Below are 21,109 nucleotides of genomic sequence, written 5' to 3' on the forward strand. Positions count from 1 at the left end.
TTACAAACGATCGTTATCGTTTGTAAGAAATAACAGAAAGGACAAAAATTCAACTCGATCGAATTAAATACGAGATTACGAATAAATTACGATTAATTGAAATATCCAAACGGATTGATATCATAATATTTTCTATCTCCGTATATAATCTAACTAGCTCGCGCATACCGAATCTAATCTCGAATCATTTTCGATACTCGTTCTAAAATTATCGAAGAACAGGGAAATGACAACGAATACGTAGATCTAATCTTCTAATCTCTCTATTCCCATCTTAATCTCTTGATCTCTCCTTCTTTTTCCTGCCACGCTTTACTTTGAATTTTCCGTTCCTTTTACTAACGGTAAGAGCTTTAAAACGAAAAAAAAGGACAGCTTGACGTTCTCAAGCTCGCTTAATAATTAGTCGGCGCGTAAAATTAATTATGCATCGAGTCCAACGAGCGTCGACGTTTGTTCCGCATGCGGGACTATCGTACGTTGTTATTACTCCCATCTATCCATCCAACCAACCAACCAACCAACCATCCATCCATCCATCCATCCAACCAACCAACAAACCAACCAACCATCCATCCATCCATCTATCCAACCAACCAATCATCCATCCATCCATCAATCCATCCATCCATCCATCCATCCATCCATTCAATGTCCGCTAGTTCCCCCTTCGAATACTTCCAATCCGCTTACGAACGAGCTAGAATTGTTTGGATTCTAAACAGCCAGCCTGACGATTAAATGTCTAACGATCGTGCATTTAGCTACCTCTGCAATCAACGAATTCGCTTATCTACGGGGGATCCGATCAATGACGAATTTAAACGTGTCTTCCAAACCTCTCAATTTTTCATTCCAACGAATAATGTATTAGTGGGAAGATTGCATTGTAAACACGCATCTAATCGTATCTTACTTTTTATTTTAATTCTATTTCATTTCGATTGCTCGCGAGAATAAAATTAGAAATGCACGAAAATGAGAAGTAAAGTCCCTGCGTGAAAATATGTAAAAAAAAATTGGTGTGTGTACTAATGTACGCACGTAAGAAGTTATACTTCTTTGCCGTACCAAAACGAACATAACCTCAAAAATAACTTCAAAAAAAACTTCAAAGAAAAAAAATAATTATTATTATATATATTATATAAGAAAAAAGAAAAAAAAGAAAAAGAAAATATCAAAATATAGATATCATCAGTCCACACTAAATATAAGAGAGATATATCGAATTACTTGACGCGTCAACAGTCATGGCGCGGTTACAGCATTAGTTCTCGCTTCGATCATTTAAGTAAAGCGGCGCTGAGTACGATTAGTACTTGGATGGGTGACCCGCTTGAGAAAAAAAGGGGAGGAAGAAGAAGAGAAGACAACTTCATGCCGTATACTTGAAATGGTTTGGCCGCGCGTCGTTAAATACCGACAAACTTCATGGTGTCGTTTTTCCAGACGCTCGGAACAAAATCACTCCCCATTACATTTTCCCAAACGCGCCAAAAGAAGTATAACTTCAAAAAATGTGTAAAAAATGCTAAGATCTTGTCTAGTATAAAACATATAAATCTTCTTCCTATCTTTTTCTTTTCCTTTCGTGTCCTTTCGAACGAAAAACAAGTAGTATACCCCTATACTTGAGGAACACAAAAAAAGGCAAGGAAAAATCGTTTTATCGTCTTCTTCGTTTCACTCTGAAAGGAATCGCTTTATCGTTTTCTACGTCGTCGTAGTCGTAGTCGTCCCTGCCCCCCCCCACTCCTCTTTCGTTTCTTTTCTTCAGCTTGTAGTAGAGCAGATCGAAAGATGCATTTCCCCTCCCCTGCCTCCCCCTGCCCCCCGCCCCCCGGCCCCGTTCGATTCCCATTCGAAAAATAAAAGAGAAAAATAAAAGCAAAGGGGGAACGGGGACGTAAGAAAAGGGCACTTATGCCCCTCGCGTGAAGAGAATTTTATCGGAGATCAAATCTTAACTCAGTCCTGGGCTTTTGCGAACACGCTCGTCAGGATAAAAATGATAGATAAAAATCCGACAACGCGTTCTATAAACAATTCTTAGTCCGACACCTGTTTGCGAGATTGTTTTCTTTTTATGGAGGGGAAAAGAAACCAAAGGGGAGGGGGGTGGCTGGTTTCCCAAAGAAAATCAAAACGATCAGCTTTTACGAGGATTTTTCAAATCTGACCTAAACGACAAATCACGATCTCACTCATATTCCAGTCAATTGATTCGCGTTATAGAAACGATAAATAAATAAATTAATGACATTTATTCTAAAGGGCCCCCCCTCTCCGTGAAAAATCCTTTTTTGCAAACATCACGTCGGTTGCATTACTTTCCCTTCACCTCCCCTCCTCACCACAAATCTACGCTCGCGTAAAAATTGTCGTAGTGGATCAATTGCGTGTACCGAAAACAGTATATACTGTAAATGTTTACCCTGTATAAATCTTTTCCTTGCAAATAAATGGCTCTCCATTGAAACAAAAAAAAAACAAAAAAACAAACAAAAAAATATGTGTACGTATATTTGCAAACAAAAAGAAAAAAGAAAAAAAAGAGAAAAACAAAAAATAGGAAAAAAATATTAAATTAGAGACCTTTAACAAAATGTTGATCGCAAACGCAAACAAAGAATGAAAGGGTCGATATAAAAGTTACAGTACTTTCCTACTCTCTTTCTCCTACCCTTTTTTACGACTTAAACTAAGTCAGCACGTTATTGTCCCTTTTTTTTGGTAGCTACCCTTCGATCCAGTCCGTCCAGTTTGCCACCCTCGCCCCTGTAAAATGCGTTGCTGCTCTCGGTCCCAAATTGATTTGAGTAGGAATCGGCCGACCTGAATTATTCATACTTTGCTTAAAGCAATTTTCAAGGACGACCGAATGCGCTGGAGACGATCTCGCGTGACGAGGACAAATCATCGATAACGAGAAACGCGATCGAAAAAACGAATCCTCTCTCTCATTAGGTTAGCTCTTTAATCGAACAAAGGAATACGTGAGATATCAACGATGATAAAACTTCGGCGATAAGAAGAAATTCACGGTGGGAGGAGGATTGACATTTCAAAAGCAAACAGCGTCGTCATTTCAATACAAGCAAAAGGAAAAGTAAAGAAAACTAAATTACAATCCTTCTAATATGGTATAATCAAATTATACCCTAAATCGAAATACATAGATAGATGAATTGGATAAGCCGATAAAGATAGAAAAACTAGTAGTAGCACGAATAGTCGAAGTACGGATAAAAATAACGCAACGATACCTATAATTAAAAAAGAGAAAAAAAAAAGAAATCACCAATATAAACAATAAAAATACGTACTAACTAGATACGAAATCGATAAAGTCGATAAAGTAAAATAGAACGGAAAAATAGATAAGTTGTGGTAACGCAGAGAGTTAAAAATAATCTAAACTAAATCGGTAAGGCTAGGATCAAAAGTTTAAACAATAAAAATAAAGAGGAAAGGAAATGTGAAAAGAAAGGGCATGTTGCTGAAGTTGACGTATAAATGAACGACATAAGTCGATAAACAAGGATAGATAGGTGGAATAGAAAAAGAGATTAAGTGAGAGAGAGAGAGAGGGGTCAGTTAACTTTAGCAAAAAGAAAGAGAAGGAGATAGAAAGAAAGAGAGAGAGAGAGAGAGAGAGAGATCATCGAACGACGAGCTAGGACGGCGAGTTAATTTCATCATTCGATCCAATGACGCGGAAGATGCGGCCGCAACGAGGAAAATAGATGCCAAACGACGTCGTCGTACAGCTTTATCAAGCTGACTGTGACCTAGAGCGTGAGAAAAAGCGAGGGAGTCTCGTTGATCGATCTTCTATCTCTCTCTCTCTCTCTCTATCACTCTTGTCCTTTCCGCACCCTATCCTCCTCTCTCTCTCTCACACTCTCTCTTTCCTAAAATCGTTTCTATCTAATCAGGCTGCGACGCTTTTCGTGTATCGCTTGTGATATTTTAATCTTTGGGTTAAAGCCGATTCTGAATTATCAAGATCGATTAATGAAATTAAGTGAAATTAAAGGGAAAACACGCGTCGCGTAGGAGGAGGAAAAAAAATAACATTGACAGAATCGACGATCCAAAAAATGTTCATTACTTTAACGATTTACTTTAATATTCAAATAATGAAAATCCATTCGGGTCAGGGGTCAACGATAAACTAAGAAATTATATCCTATAATCTTTGTTTATTAAATAAATGGTGATATTTAAATCGCGATTTAATAAGCACATCTTTCAATATGAAAAAGTTAATCGATGATGAAAAACAGAAATAAATATTTCGTTAATTAAAAATAAACATCTTTTTAATTTATTTTATTAGAAAAATGTATTCGCGTATATATATATATATCTGCCGGTGTATGCATTAAAAGTATTACCAATAATAATTGAATGAAATAAAAATACTGCTTTGTCATAAATATTCTTCCCCCCCCTCCCTCCTACTCCTCCTCATTCCACGTCGAAGAAAAAATAAATTATTCTATAAATTAAAATTTGTTTCATTATTATATCAAATATTTGATATTGCATTTATTGCGATCGGTGGAATATTAGGTTTTCCATTTTGGTCGAGCGCGGAACGAGGATTGCTGTGCCTTCCCGCTTTATTCTACAATTATTTTTCTACTTCGTTTCTCGGCCTGACACTGACATAATAATCCGATTTCTTATGATCATCGAATTCTCGAAGATTCGTCGATAATAAAAAAAAAAACAGTATTGCCACTCGAGAAAACATTAAAGGCGTGTAACTTTTTAAAGGTAATTGTAAAAAAGGAAAAGAAAAAAGATGGTAGCCGCCGTGAAGAGAGTCGAGTAGTCAACTTCCATCATTGGAGGACCAAAAGTCATATTTACCGCGATATTCTTCGGGCTGACAGCGAGACGAGTCAACACCCACGATAAGAGGACACTTTTAGCTCTGGCAGAGAGTGACAGAAAAAAAAGGGTGGGAGAGGGAGAGAGGAAGAAGATTCGCATCCAGCCAGCGGCGTTTCGCTTTTGACCTTTTACTTTTCTGGATCGACTATGGTAAGCCGGTGTGTGTCGGGTCTTCTTGACAAAAGATTTATGAACCCCTCGGCAATGGCAGCGTGCTACTTATCCTACCCTGGAGTACACACTTGAAGTACACAAAAAATCCACGGTGTGGTATGTACACGCGAGCGATCTTCAAAGAGAGAAAGAAAGAGAGAGAGAGGGGGAGGGAGAGGGAGAGAGGAGTTCTACAAGGAACTACCAAACCCTTCTCTCCTCTATTTCTCACTCCCCTCCACCCTTTCTATCTCGCTCGTCTTTATCGGAATTTCAAAACTGCAGTCCCAGATTACAATCCTCGAGAGCATCGGATCGAATCACATTTTTTTTCTCCTTCCCTTTTTTAATATTATATCAAATATTCAAATATTTGTCATGCCTAATATATCTCGTATACGCGCATTTACAATTTACACGCACGTTAGATCTGTATTTTTGTTATTTTTATCTCCCCCGTATATAGAATTTGTAAAGCGAAAAGTTTCTAATGAATGGGTACACGAGACCCCTTATATCAGGACGAGAGAGAGAGAGAGAATCGTGGAAATTTACTTCGGAAGCAATTGCTCAATTATTTCAACTCGTAGACAATTTCGGCGTGATTTTAATTCTACAAATGCTCCGTTTGCGCCCTGCATTCAGGCGTTAATTGCTAGGTTTAGAGAATCAGGAGTAACTTTGAATGAGTTCAAACGCAACACCACTAAAGAAATAAACAATCTATCAGGGAAAGTTTTAAGTGAAGCAATGACAAATTTTGTAAAAGAGTACAAATTGGTGAACGCTTGGAAAATGGTCATTTAATTGACGACGTCATTCTCTATAAAAGAAAAAAAAAGAAAATAAAAATCAAATATAATATTGAAATTACACGGGTGTGTAGGGGGGAGGGGTGGGGGGGTATTATCGTATATTCGAAGGTACATTTCGTAAAAAAATTACAAACGATAATGGATTCTTTTAAATCTTTCGAACATCCTTAACGAGTTTTATTTGTCTCTTTGTATATGAAATAATTGGTATCGGAAGATCGTAGTATAAACACACTCGGTTGGCACGTCAACGACGATATCGAGCCGTTGTGCGTGCGATGAACGAAACGAAATTGCCTCGAATTACGACTCGACGAGCTATCGTCGTGCTCGAAAGCACGCAGCTACCGTTAACCGTTTATGCGGACTCGAAACACGGGGACGATTTTATTGAAGTGTAAATTCCGGTGTACACGTATATTCAAGGTAGGATGCAGAGGATGTAGCAGGATGGCTAGCGGGAGGGGAGGGGGAGGCCCGAGGAGGGGAACGAACGCACAACCGCTATGGAATATTGATTCTGTTTGAAAAATAGAGAAAGAGAGAGACAAAAATAGAACGAGAGAGAGAGAGAGAGAGAGACACACACAATCACTTGGAGATTGTCAAAATCCATTTGCAATCGATTTGAACGACTACGCTTTTTTTTCTCTTCGGATTAGACTAAGTTTTCTATTTAATTTTTGATACTTTATCGCAAATATAAGATTCGCAGCTGCTAATTTTTTGTCTCGCTATAATAATACCTATCTAAGAACGATTATACATGCACGCGCAAGTCACCTGACCATCGTTAATTATTAGTAACGCGGGGCGTCCTAGATTCATTTGAAATGGCCACCACCATGCCCCATGAAATTTCCATCCTTTCGTTTCACGCCAAAATTCCGACGAGCTATGGAAATTTGCGGCATGGCGAACGAGTCCCTCCCCCCCGCCCGCGTATTACTTTATTAACCGGCATGTAAATTTAAAGACACTAACTAACGAGAAAGTGAATGAGGAAAAATGAGAAAGAGGATCGATATTGGGACATACTGTAAAGTTAATTAAAAAGTCATTAAACGTAAGATAGACGACAGAGGATTACTGACAGACAAAAGGAGCGAATTCTTTACCGAGAAGAATATACAAAACGATTAGACTAGATTCTAGAGAGAAAGGAAAAGGAGGGGGGGTGGGGGAGAAAGAGAGAGAGAGAGAGTGAGAGAGGGGGTGGGAGTTGTGGCTAGCCACGATAGGATGTTACAAACTTCTCGCATGGGTAATAAATCGTGAAACGTAGAGAAGCCGTCATTGTGGCGGGCACGGCCCGTACGAATACGATGCATTAATCTGCTGGTGCCCTAACGAACGCGTACCTTACTCGATATAAATTATGCATCGCCACGGAATCAACGTGGAAACGCTTACGTAGACGAATGCATGATTTATATCTGGTGGTGCATCCTGAAGATCCAAGCGTTGTTCATTACCGTCGAGCTGTACACAATAACGCACGAATTTCAAGCACAAATCTCTCTCTCTCTCTTTCTCTCTGTCTCTCTCCTGCCCCCTCTTACATTTACACACACCTATTTACAAATACAAGGTTGTTCCAACCCAAAGCATCGACTACAGATTTAACGGGAAAACGATAAACGTCGATCGATTATGTCGGCGACGATCTTGCGAACTGGTTTATTCTCCCTCGAAACCGCGAGATAGCCCCACACGTTCCATTATTTTAGAGAAACCTATAGATATACCCCACCTATACGTACCTGTACGTTTATACTTGGTACGAAATTGCGATATACGAAGAGGTTATATCACGTTTGGTCGAGTATATCGGTGGAGATCGTAGGCATGATCAATCGAACCGATTCCCAGTAGTTTTGTTCATACGTCAGTCGTGTGTACGTGCGTGTGTACGTGCGTGCGTGCGTGCGTGCGTGCATGCGTGCGTAGGAATATACACGCGAGAATGCGTACGAGATGCGATGCGGTAGAATGCTAGATAGCTAATCATAACGTATCCACGTCGGTTTGTATCTCGCTACGATTGGTCCGTTGTGGTATTTCACACCAAGCGGATAAAGTTAGCGTAATACGGATTAACTAGAACCTAACGGCAAAGCCCCATATTCGTGGCAACGGCCATTGGCAATGACCAACGGCAACGTTCGCGATAATGAACTCCCAAAATTCCCTGTCTTATAACGAGACTTTACGTAGTTACAGTTAACTACGTAGATAGCTAGCTAGCTAGCTGACTAGACTCCGACTAATCAATAACCGCGATTCCATCGATTTCTTATTCGCCAAAGTTCTCTCCGTTTTATCTCTCGAAATCCGAGATGACGGTATTGTCTCGTTGTTTTCAAAGGAATCCATTGCATTCGAAGAATAGTAGGGATAGACGAGTATTTCATTTTATTCGAATCACCTGCTTAGATTTGAAAATGGTGCATTTACATATATTACATCAGCCCAGATGGCGTTCCGTTCGCTTACTTGGCCCCCTCGAGTCAAGTATTTCCGTGTCCCCTGAGAAAGTATTTGTTCTATGAATAGTTTCGTACAGATATTCTCTCTCTCTCTCTCTCTCTCTCACACTCTCTCTCTCTCATTCGTACTCTTGGCGAAAATGCTGGGAGGAGCTTGTGGAATTCTTCGGATGGACGTATTCGTGGCATATCTTGGAAAAGTCTAGAAGGAATGGGATTTCAGATAGCCGAGAGCTTCGAAAAAGTTGGCGCGAAGGGAGACGAACTTTCTTTCTCTCTTTTTGTCTTTTTTCTTTTTTTTTTTTTTTTGTTTTCTTTTTATCCATCGTCATGTCTCGAATGGATAGGAAGTATAGCTTTTGATCGAAAAGCTCGCGTACGAAACGAGGTTGGTTGTCTTTTCCTTCCTTCCTTCCTTCCTCCTTTCCTTTTTCTTGCTTTCTTTCTTCTTTCCATTCGGTTTTTCGGAAGAAAAATTTCGACTAGATACGCGAGGACGTTCTCTCGAGCGAGGAGGAGGCCGCATTATCGATCCGTCGAGTTTCGGAATACCAAAGGGAACGTACGCTTCCAGCCCACTGATCTCTCTCTCTCTCTCTCTCCTCTCCCTTTATTCGTTCGTTCGTTCGTTCGTTGTTACGATGAACGCGTCGTCATCGTCGTCGTCGTCGTCATCGTCGTCGTAGCGTTCGTTGTTTTCCAAAACTTGGGCGTGTCGTTGTTCGTTGAACAACGTCGCATAGTTCTTGGTTTTCGTCGAAACGCGAAAGGGAAAAATTCGTCAACATTTTTTCATAGGTCTCGAAAAAAAAATCAAATAAATAAATAAGATAGAGAAATAAAATATTCTATTCGAAATTGTCGATGAAAATGAAAATGACGACGCTACTCTTCTTATTCGAGTCACATTCAATCCGCTAAGATTATCGTTTAAAGCAATTGGCAAAAGGATATCATTTTCTCTAACTTCTTCTTCTTCTTCTTCTTCTTAAGCTATAAATTAGTTAGGCAAAAGCAAGTTAGGTTGTAAAGCAAATAAACTCTAACGTACGCATAGAGCCAATATTCCGTTCCCTGCCATCAAGAGAGAGAGAAATAGAGATATATACACCAGGAACAACGGAGTTCAACGATATATGCCCCCTATAACGGCAATATGCATCTCTCCCGGTGATTACAATTTCGGTTCTGCGCTGTGGTTTTCCCTCGTTGTAGAATTAGCAGAAATTCTGGCTCAGTGAGCAAAACAGTATCGTCGCCGCAACACAACACAACCGAACCCAAAGTCGACGTTCGAGGCTAGCTAGCAAGCTAGCTAGCTAGCGTGCTGCCTCTCTTCTATTAATAACGCGTGCTTCTCGCGTAATTTCAATACCTCGTTCCTTTCCTTTATATACGGGGGTTCGATACACGAAGGGAAGGAAGGGAGAGTTTCCGAACGCGTACGTACCAATCACCTAAAATCTACTTTTTCTTTTTTCTCTTTTTTTCTTTGCTTTTTTTATGCTTTTTTTACTGCCGTTATAAAGAATATCCGATTGAAAATATTCATTCGCGTTTAACGAATCGCGATTACACTTTTTCTATATTTCATTTAAATATATATGTAATTGAATTTTTATCGTTGAAAAATTATAAACTTACTGACCACTACGATAATGAAATCAATTAAAGAAATGAGAGTTTAAAAACCCGTGAGAGATATTAATGCTAACTCAATTACATTTTTCCCCCATCTAAAGGGAATATATATATATTTCCGAACGTTTAATATTTTATTTTTCTAAATCCGATCGTTCGTTATTTTTATTTGCTAATTTAGTTAAACTTTTGCCCTATGTCATTAAATAAAAAACAAGCTTGCAATTAATCCGCCGTTAGAAAAAGATTAAAGTTCAAACTTGAAAAGTTACAATATCACAAGTTGTGCGAAAATATCAAATACAATATCTTAAATGGTAGAATTTCGGGAACTCTCCCCTATCTCTGTTCGCGCGAGTTTTGTAACTCGTATATAGGTCTCGGGAAACGACTGAAAATGGTGGAAATGGCGGGGGTGAAGGGGTGAGAGAGACGAGGAAGGGGTGTGAAGGATGCTCTCTAACGAGTTGTACGCTCAACGCACGGTTCCTGGACTCTTATCGTTTTTGACGAGTTCATATATTATACACATACGCATGCACGCACGCACGTACACATAAGCACACATATACATACATACATATATTCGATATTATTATTTTCAATGTATTTAATTTACCATTAATAACATTTTAATAAAAATCTGTCTAATAATTTCCATTTAGATCTTGGTAAAGTAAAAAATTTCAAAATTCGCCATTACGACAAGTCGGCTCTTCGGTGTAGATCTAATTTTAATAAATAAAATTAATTAACGTTCATATAAATGCTTAATTCTCGTATAAATCTCGGCGAGTGAATGAAAATGAAAAAGGGGATGAGGTGCGAGCACGAAGGATGTCCTTTAATGAGTTCCGAGCTCGTTTCTAGCCTCTCGTCGTCGTTTTTGACGAGTCCATCTTCACTTATATATACCTGTATATCGTGTATGTATATATATGCGCGCGTGTGTGTAACTGTGTACGAAATAGAAAGAGAGAGAGAGAGGGAAGGCTCGAAGAAACGTTTTCAATGCCGCGTGAGAATTGAAATTCTAGTCTCTCGCGAGATCGTCGACTCCCATCTCTCTATCTCGCTCGAGGCGTCGTCTCAAATATATATGTATAAGTATATGTATATGTATATGTATATGTATATGTATATGTATATTTCTCTCTCTCTCTCTCTTTAGATATATACATAAGTAGTTATATACGTAGAGATACACGCGATCATGAACGCATGAATGCAACGGCAATGGCAACGGCAACGGCAACGGCAACGGCAACGGCAACGGCAACGGCAACGACGATGGCAACGGTAACGATGAGGAGGACGAAGAGGACGAAGAGGACGAGGTCGGTCCATAGAGGCAACGGCACACGCTCTCACTTCGAAGCAATTTATTTCGCTCCTTCTCTCCTCCTATGCTCGAAATATCGTACCTCGGTGGCGTGGAAAGAGTGATGGATGTTGGGAGCCACACCGTCCTCGGATACGCCGTACACATCTTACACACATACACGTTTGCACACGCACGAAGAACCGAGACGAACGTCGACGTCGTCGTCGTCGTCGTAGTCGTCGTCGTTAAGGTCGAGTGGCTCGTATGTGGGACAGACTTTATATACTCTCGTACGATTCGCCGTTCTTCTGTAATACCCTTCGTGAGCTTACGCGTCGATCGTTATCGTCACTCTATGTGTGACGCTAAAACGAGAAAGAAAAAAAGAAAAAAAGAAAGAAAGAAAGAAAGAGTATTGGACGACAAGCGTCCTTTTCCTCTTGCAGACTTCCTGCGTTTGCTTTGGTCCTTCGTCGTTCCATCTATCTATCTATCTATCTATCTATTTCTCTCTCTTCCTCTCTCTCTCTCTGTCTTTTCCTTTCTTTCTCCCTCTCTTTCACACGTATGCAGCATCACGTTTATCGGCGTTTCACTCGACCTCCGGCGATAAACCCGAGCGATATGATCGAACAAAAGAGGAGGCTTCTTCTTTCTATCCTTCTAACCGAGCTTTACGTTTCCTCTGAAAATCGACGAAGCAAGATCGAGCAAGATCGATCCACGAAAAGCTCTCCCTTTCTATTACACCCGTTTTGCCATGCAACGTCTTCATCTCGAACCAAATTTTCGATCCACTTTTAATATTTTCGTGAAATTTGTTCCAACGACTACTACTACTACTACCGCCATGTTTAATCGAAATATATAACGCCGCGTAAATCGTATTAGTAATTAATTAATTGACATTTATAAACTGTCGAATTTTCCAGCAGATCGTTTCGCCACTCGAAAATATTACGATTATTATTCACTTCCGAGTAGGTTCTCTATCGAGAGATCGGCGGGTGAGGTATGACGAACGTCATGTTAAATTACCGAGCGGCACGCGATTTCGTCGTAAACGCATCTAAAACAAGTAGGTGGAGTAAAAAAAAATAAGGGTGAGGGTCTCGCTATGTACATGGTAAGGGGGGTGCAGGTGCAAGGAACACGTGATCGGTCTGACCGAGTTAACGACGTTAGTTTCTGATAGGGGAATACAAAATGCTATTAATAACTAATAATAACTAATAACTAATAATAATAATAGATAAGTAATAGTCGACTCACCTAATTGAACATACATCTTCGGTCGCACATTCTCCTGCCATGCCGCTAAAGCGACGCTAAAAATGGCGGCGACACACCAACAGAAGAGCACCGGGTGCATCGTCGAGGATGTGACCTCGGTGATACGACGTCTCATCTTCCTTCTCTCGATTTTATCGAGAAATACCGAAAGGCTGCCAGGATTCTTTATCTTAGTCTCTCGACGACGAGGCGAGAGGAAGATATCTCTTCACTTTGCGAATTAACCTAATGCAACGGAATAAGTTTATATCGGTTTGATATGAACGCACCAATCACGGTCACTCTTTTCTATCTTTTTTCTTTTTCTTCTTCTTATTCCTCTTAATCTTATTTTTGTAAGAAACGAGAAGACACCAATAAACACGTGAGATTTCGCGAGAACTCGGCTTTCTCTCTCTCTCTTCTTCTTCTTTTTCTTCTTCTTTTTCTTATTTCACTGAAGTCGAGAAGTTAAGAAAAAAATAGAGGAAAAGGTGGTGGTTGAGGGGGAGGAAGAGAATCGGCCCTCGAATACGCTGCTGGTGGTAGTAGTAGACACACGCGGTAGCGTGACGTCGTCTTCCTCTTCTTCGCGTTGATGGCTCCTCGTTGCAGCTACGGCCGTGCTCGTTCTCCAATTTTCGCCGCGCATGTTTCTTCCTCGACAACGGTTACGGTACGCGCGTTATTCTCGCCGATGAGAGAAGGAGAAAAGAGGAGAGAAAAAAGAAAAGAACGAGTCGTAACGGTCACTATGAATGCTCGTTGTCGCGTCGGAGGAGCTCGTCGACGGGTCGTTGACGTCTTCGTCGTCTCTTTGTGATCGTGGTCGAGAAGAAAGAGAGAGAGAGAGAGAGAGAAAGAGAGAGGAAAGAGAAAGAGAGAAATAGAGGGAGAGAGAAAGAGAAAGAAGGATCGGTCGTTACGTTTCCTAGGACGAAGAAATGAAACGGAATAGCAGACGGAGTGGCGACACGCGTCGCGCGTGCGTGTTTGACACACTCGCGATTCGCGCACTCTCTCTCACACACACACCAACGCACGCACGCACGCACGCACGCACACGCCCGAAATCAGAAAAGATAAAGGAGAAAAAAAAGGAGGATAATATAATACTAGATACATATATATATATACAGTTGACAAAGAGCGATCCGCACTGGCCGAAGGTCGGCACCGCACTGAGGAGCCTCGATAACGGCGACAGGTGACACGTTACCCTCACCACTCTGACTCGCGCTCGAGAAATGCCGAACGTTGACGGACAAAGCCGAGATAAGAGCGGGTCACGCAGGCGCCTGGCGCCTAGCGTTTGCTTGCTTGCTTTCTTTCTTTCTTTCTTTCTTTCCTCCTTACCTTCTTTCTTTCTTCTTTCCTTTCTTACTTCCTTCCTTTATTCCTTTTTTCTTTTCTTTCTTCCTTTTTTTCTTTTCTTTGTTTCTTTCTTTCTTTATTCCTTCTTTCTTTCCTTCCTTCCTTCCTTCCTTCTTCCTACTTCCCTCTATGTCTATATACACGTGACATTGCTGCTCTTGGTATAACGCGAGAGAGACTGCAAAATCCTTATACCCCTGCACACCCTATGCGACACGATATCACGCCGTTACCTTTCTTCTCATCGTCCTCGTCCTCGTCCTTGCTATCTCGTCGCACCACCGATCTGGAAAAAAGATGCCAAGGGAGACGTTAGATAACGCGTCCTCATACTTTTCCTCTCGACAAATTTATCTTTGAAAAATATCGATTTACGTATGTGTTTATGTAACTATCAACGATTAATGTAGAAAATTCGAAATAAATACCAAACGCGTATTCGTAATTACATTTACATTTGTGGATTTTTTTTTTTGGAAAAGGAAGAACCGAGTTTAAATGTGATCTTTCTTAAATCTAACGTATTTAAAATTCATCTCAGCATTAGGTATGTATCTTTTTATAAGCACAGGAGAAAATACGTAATCGTGGAAATTTGCATACACGTGCTCCCTTATATTTTCTCTCTTATACATCCATCGTCTCTAAATTACCCTCGTCTACGATTTGACGCTATACTGTGTATTTCTTTTCTTCTTATTTCCCTTTTCCTTGCTTTTTTGTTCTCTTTCACCAACGGGGATCGTTCGCATGGATTATTTCTTGACCTCGTTCCCACATCGAACGCTCGCGTTCTCGCGCCACGGATTTCCTAGAGAGTACCGTGTGTTAGCTAGCTATACTACTAGCTAGCTAGCTAGCTAGCTTGCTTACTTGCCTCCTAGCTAGCTAGCTTTATCCATGTCGACGACGTTGAAAGAACGCAATAAAGGCACGACTAACGATCATCTCGTTACCGGCGTCAACGCGGGAACTCTCACAATTACGAGAGCAACGAATGTACGATCGTGGTATCCTAAACGACACATCCAAATCGTTCCTATTTCCTCGTAGAAACGGAAAGAAAAGGAAGAAAAAAAAAAAACCGAAGAGAAAAAGAGAAAGAGAGCGAGCCCAAAATAGGAATTGGAAGAATAGTAGTTTTTCCGTGCAATGTCGCGTTGATCGTAACCACGTAGGCATCGAACGTGAATTTGTAGGCGAATTCGGTGCAAACAGTGCGAATGGTTCCTCGTCGAAAAGTGTTTTGGCAACGAGCCTATACGCGAGCTCGTTACTAAATCATCTAAACGCGACCGATTGGATAGCAAGTTATATTCACGTTCTCTTCTACATGCATACATGCATACATACATACATACATACATGCATGCATGTATGCATAAGGTATATATGCGCAGCGAATGTCGCGACATCGACATGTCGAGGGTTTTGTTCGTTAATTCGCTGCTTTCAAATGATGAGGGAGGCTGCATCGAGCCCCTAATTTCTACGCCAATGATTGGACCGCTCCCTATACCACGAGGGACACCCACTGTTTCGCTTTATTCGTTCCAACATTCATGCTTATGTATATGTATATATGTGGGAGATACGCGCGGACCCACACACGGAAAGCGGATATATGCGGGAAGCTTTTTTTTTTTTTTTTGCTTCCAAATGATCCTCTTCATCACCTTCTTTCGGTTGATCCATGACCCTTCGAAAAAGTCTTTTTCCTAAAGAAATAACTTCAAAAATAATTGTGTCGAATTTGCCTCGATTTTCGTATATATATATAATTGAAGTCTTTATGTTTTCCTTGAAATTTCTCTTCCATTCGAGATAATTCTTTTTCATCTGAAATTATATCTCCCCATTTCCGTCTCCCTTTTATCTTTCTTTATCTCCTATTCACGGTAAATGATTTCCACATAGCTCGAATTTTTTTCCAGCCGCGTTCTCAACTTTTCATATGAACGTAACTTGAAGACTCTCGGGAGTATTATAAACGCGTACTGCTTACTATCTTTACTTCGTAGCGACTCGTCGTACCCGACGATAGATAAGAGATCCTCAGCAATATGACGAATTCAGAAACGATGTGAAGAGCAATCCGCTTTAAGAGGTGAGATTCTCTTTATCGAAGAAGTATTCCTTTATAGAGATGTTTCCCTTTAAGCCACATAATCCGATCACTTTCTTCTCCTTTTCCACCATTTTCTTTCTGTTTTTTACTCCAGAAGAAGAAGAAGAAGAAGAAGAGAAACTCGGCGCATTGAGTTGCCCGAAAACATTGGGGGGGGGAAAAGTAAAAGAAAAATGTCGACCGCGGGAAGGAGCGAAGAGGTGGAATTTGAATTTTGGCGGGTAAATCTCTTTCGCGTATTACAAAACTCTGGTGGAATCCTCTCGGTAAGCTCTGAGCGTTGGATGGAAAACGTTAATCGCGGAAGATGAACGGTGTGGTCGGGGCTTATCTCGCAAATGAAAAAGGTTTCGCGGGATGAATCTAATAATGGTAATGTGCGTGTAAAAATTGGACCATCTCCAAATATCGAGTTGCAGCCGGCGGCCTGCCCCTGCCGCCCCCCCCCATGCTCACCGAGGTTTCATAACCCTCTTCCAGCGGTGATAATTTTGCAGTGCCAGCGTGAAAACGAAATTACGGAATTTCGTTGGCGGAATAATACCGCGCGCAAAAATCAAAGATAATAATATTAAAATGAGCTTTTCTCCCTGTTCCCCCCCCCCTCCTACTTCTCTTTCCTGCCTATTTTCTTTCGAGAAATAGAAAATCCTTGAAAATTCTACGATCATCGGGAACGTTGCTTCTGCCGACACCTTTGTTTCATTTCAAAAATATATTTTTATTTAACAAGGGGGAAAGACCCGGAGTTGATAACGGACCGATTTTTTGTTTAATTCTACCCAGTTGTAGGGATCCATCAGAACTATATACTGTGCAAGGGAATAAGACCCAATACTCCGACCATTTCCAAAAAAAAACAATAAGAGAAATTTCACATGCATTTTTATATTATATGCCAGTTCGTTTCATGTTAAATGGAAAAATAAATTTTGTACGGTTTAATTGAAAAAGAAAAAAAGAAAAAAAAAGAAATTATAGAAAAAAATGTACATGGGCGGGTTGAAAAGTTTTGAGCCTAACACGCGAAGGGCGGGAAAGTTTTGAACCTACCGAGAGGCAGGGCCGAAAACTTCTTTGGCTTTGAGCTTTATGGTTTTCCACGTCGTGTTTGGCTCAAAACTTTTCGACCCACCTCGTGTTTGGCTCAAAACTTTTCAACCCATCTCGTGTTTGGCTCAAAACTTTTCAACCCACCTCGTGTTTGACTTTAAACTTTTCAACCCACCTCCGGTTTGGTTCGAAACTTTTCATCCCATCCGTGTAAATTTTTTTTTCTATAATTTCTTGTTCCTTTTAATTAAACTGTAAAAAAATTTATTTTTCCTATTTAACACGAAACGAACTGGTAATATAGAAAAATGCATGCGTAATTTCTCCCATTGTTTTCTTAGAAATGATTGAGTATTGGGTCTTATTGCTTGCACACAGTGTACGGTCCTGATGGACCCCAACAAGTGTATAAAATGTAGACAAAAATCGATATCCTGTAAACTTGTAAGAATAAATAATACAGATTTTTTGTTTAAGAAATAATAAACGTAGGAAAATCTCCAAATCTGTGTTCCCTTTTTTTATATTTGCAAGATTCTCTCTTATTTCAGTCCCTTTTATTATAATATTTCATTTGTCGCGTCCAAGTCGGCCATTATTCTTTTACGTTACGAGATCGTTCCAACCGAACGATGGTTAAAAGGAGCTGCTCCCACGCGTCGTCGCTGGCAACGATTTTCATTATGAATTCGTTTCCTGAGACAAAGGCGATGCTAAATCATTTTTTCAACAAAATGCTCTTTGTTAAATGCTTTACACAAGGAATGACATTATCTACGTATAATCTCGTCCCTGTTAAATCGTACCCTACGTACACTACATATACACACACTTATATAACATAGAAATGAAATTATGGAAGATGTTGGATAATTAGGAAAAAAAAAACAAAAACTTCCGAAACGTCTACTTTCGATAAATGCAATCATTATTTAAGCATTAATCTTACGCAATATTATTACGACGAAAGACAGAAATGTATCGTAACACAAAGGATTCATTTGATAGAAATAAAAGAATCCAGGCGATTTGGAAATCGCATAGAAATCCACAAAGATTACCATAAATTTTCCTCTAACACCCAAATACACGTATCGCTGAATCACTTAAGCCGTAGAAATAAGCATACCTCGTATTCCCTCTTTCCCTGACAAGCTCTTTTCCTTTGGTATTCTCAACGCATGCTCGCTTGTATGATCAAAAGAAAATCAGGTGACGGGCTTTCGAGTGTTCGAAAGGACTGGCTTTTCTCCCTCTCCCTATACTTCTCCCTATCCCTTTGCCTCACTTTCTTGAAAGACGTTAAGTACGAGTATAGAAAAACGAAATAATTTATAAGATCCGAAGGAAATCGATTGTAATTATTTAATGCCATTGAAAATAATCCGACATTGGTTAAATAAATATTCGTTTCCACAAAAAATGGAAGCTCGTTGAAATTTTCATGACTATTTCGTCGGATGAAACAAAATGAAAAATGAATTACCTATATAAGATAAAAAGAGGGAAAGAGATAATTTAATCGAGCTTATATTTCCTTTGGATTTTCTCTACTTTCTCTCTCTCTTTCTCTCTGATATTCCCAAGAGTCTCATTCAAAAACGTAGCCTTATAGAAGCTGCATAAACCGAATATTCCCAGTGGAAAAGTCTCGCAAAGCACGATTATGTAGTAACGGTTACTCGTCATGTTAAGAAACGATATCATAAGTCATGATATGAAACAAGTATCACGAGGAGTTTGACGTAACAGCGATTCAAAGTTCGATCTTTTTTATCGATATCGAGAGTACGTTTTGACGAATTTATTACTCAGTAAACATTAATTAAAGAATCGTCAAAAGTATTTTCATTAATTTTATAGGATTCGTGGAAAAAATTAGGCCATTGGACTGACTGGAAGGACCGGGACTCGAACCTGGGATCTTCCGCTTTCCGAGCTCTTTAACTGCTCTTTAACCATTGAGCTATCGAGGGCCCACCGTCAAATCTCTTCGCGAATGCCTATTATTATCCCACAATTATTATACTTATGTTTTGTCAAGGGGAATAAAATTGAAGTTGAAATATTAGAAAAATGTAACCGCGTTCGGAAGAGAGAACGATGATTTAGCAAGAAAAATTTGTCTAAGCTTTCTAGTTGCACAGACGTAGTCATGTGTGTGCATGATCAAGAGAAAGAGGAAGGAAGGGAGGAGAAAGGGAGGAAGGGGGAAAGAGAGAAAGATAAAGGGATATAAAAAATAAAGGTTAGCAAAAAGTGAGAAAAATGGAAGGTTGCGCTCTCTCTCTCTCTCTCTTTCTCTCTCATGGGAGCAACATCGTCCGAGTCGATTTTTCTGGCGTTTAACGTCGGCTAAACGACGACGGAAAAAATGCCTCCAGGCAGCAGCTCGACGTCGGGCCATTGGAAAGAGAGAAAATGACGATCGATAGTCGAACGGAACCGGGGAAAATGCTCGGGATGGAAAAGAGAGAAAAAGATGGAAAAGAGGACGCGCAATAGGAGAAGTAGCAACACCTAGACGAGAGCTGCTGCTGCTGCTGCTGCTGCTGGTTGGTGTCAGGGGCTTCAATGCTTCGACAAAAGTCGCGAGGGCTTACCTCGTTCGATAGTCGATAGTCGATAGTCGATAGTCGAAGGCCGATGGAGCGAAAGCCAATTAAGTCCAGCCAAACTCTGACCTCGCTTACTCGCCCGACACGACTAATGTTTTCGCGATGCGATGCTCTCCTCCTCCACCCCCTCCTCCACCTCCTCCGTATTTCAATTCGAACAAATACAAAATAATAATAAGAATAATAATGCAGATAGTAGCTCGACTTATGGACCACGCTAAATTTGTAATGGGACGCGACACGATAACTGCTATTTTACGCCAAAGCGAGCAAAGTAATTTATTTGTAAGAGAGATTTTCTTCAAGTTTCGCTATAATGTTCTCGCGAATTCGCGAAAATATCGCAACGACACGCCCACGCGCACACACATACACAGTGAGCCGTATCTTTTAAGTAATATACACTGACTCCAATTTAACTTCCTTTTTCTAAATTGTTTGTTAGAAACATTTTAGCAAAGAAATAAATTTCTTAGACTGCACGACTGAAGGATTAAGAAATTCTTTTGTAATAAGATATTGTATAATATTAATGACGACAGTATAAATGAGTTTTATGATTTAATATTATTTTCAATCGTTACGATATATTCGTAATAATGATTATGTTAATGAGAAAAAGTCAATTGTTCGGTGGATTAAGAAATGCCATTTTTCGAGTTATAGGAGAAACGTTGGAAAATCAGAGACTCTTCCTTAAACTAACGCAAACGTCGGACGTAAGGATTTAATAAAAAGAGAGAGAGAGAGAGAAAGATAGATCAATTTACAGAAAAGCGAAGGAAAGCGATCCGTTTGTTCTCCTAAGGAAAACGGTTTGTCAAATCGAAGGAAGACGGAGTTGGTGGTGTGGCACGTGCGATCGATCATTTCGTCGTCGGATCGGAAAAATAATTAGGTCGGCCAAACATCGGAACGACACGTTTCCTCGGCGAATCGCTGCACGCCAGCTGATACTACGTCGACGTTCATCAGGATTGAATTCGCCATTTCGAGTGTGCCTATCGAGAGTGGAATATTATATACACGGTGTATCCACATTTGCGCGATCCAAAAAGTACGAGGAAATTTCATGATATTAACGATCAAAGAAAATCGTTGATTTTTATTGACGTATCTCGCGTTGTAATCAAAAATATAAACGAAGAAACGATCCACCCCCTCATTTGCATAGAACAAGGTTTAACGAAACAATTGATGCGCGACGTAAAAAAAAAACGATGACTGACACAAATGTAAAGAAGGGGGGGGCAGATGAAACGTCTATGAACAAATATTTGTCCTCCGTGAAATCTTGTAGGTATTTTTCAGTACACCCTGTATAAACGAGACAC

At 40.1% G+C, this 21,109-nt stretch overlaps 1 protein-coding gene and 1 long non-coding RNA gene across 2 annotated transcripts in view; both read right to left on the minus strand.

The window, feature by feature from the left end:
* The window catches only part of LOC122525713 (semaphorin-1A), a 148,136-nt gene extending 134,164 nt beyond the window's left edge, over nucleotides 1-13,972 (minus strand). The window contains exon 1 of the mRNA XM_043648637.1: nucleotides 12,603-13,972. Coding sequence (XP_043504572.1) covers nucleotides 12,603-12,738 — 136 coding nt within the window. The 5' untranslated portion in view covers nucleotides 12,739-13,972. The remainder of the gene's footprint in view (nucleotides 1-12,602) is intronic.
* Nucleotides 13,973-14,079: 107 nt separating this feature from the next.
* The window catches only part of LOC122525984, a 35,568-nt gene continuing 28,538 nt past the window's right edge, over nucleotides 14,080-21,109 (minus strand). The window contains exon 2 of the long non-coding RNA XR_006305920.1: nucleotides 14,080-14,262. This is a non-coding gene — a long non-coding RNA (uncharacterized LOC122525984). The remainder of the gene's footprint in view (nucleotides 14,263-21,109) is intronic.

The sequence above is a fragment of the Polistes fuscatus genome, unplaced genomic scaffold, assembly GCF_010416935.1.
Source record: "Polistes fuscatus isolate 324 unplaced genomic scaffold, CU_Pfus_HIC Scaffold10, whole genome shotgun sequence".
NCBI classification, from domain to species: domain Eukaryota; kingdom Metazoa; phylum Arthropoda; class Insecta; order Hymenoptera; family Vespidae; genus Polistes; species Polistes fuscatus.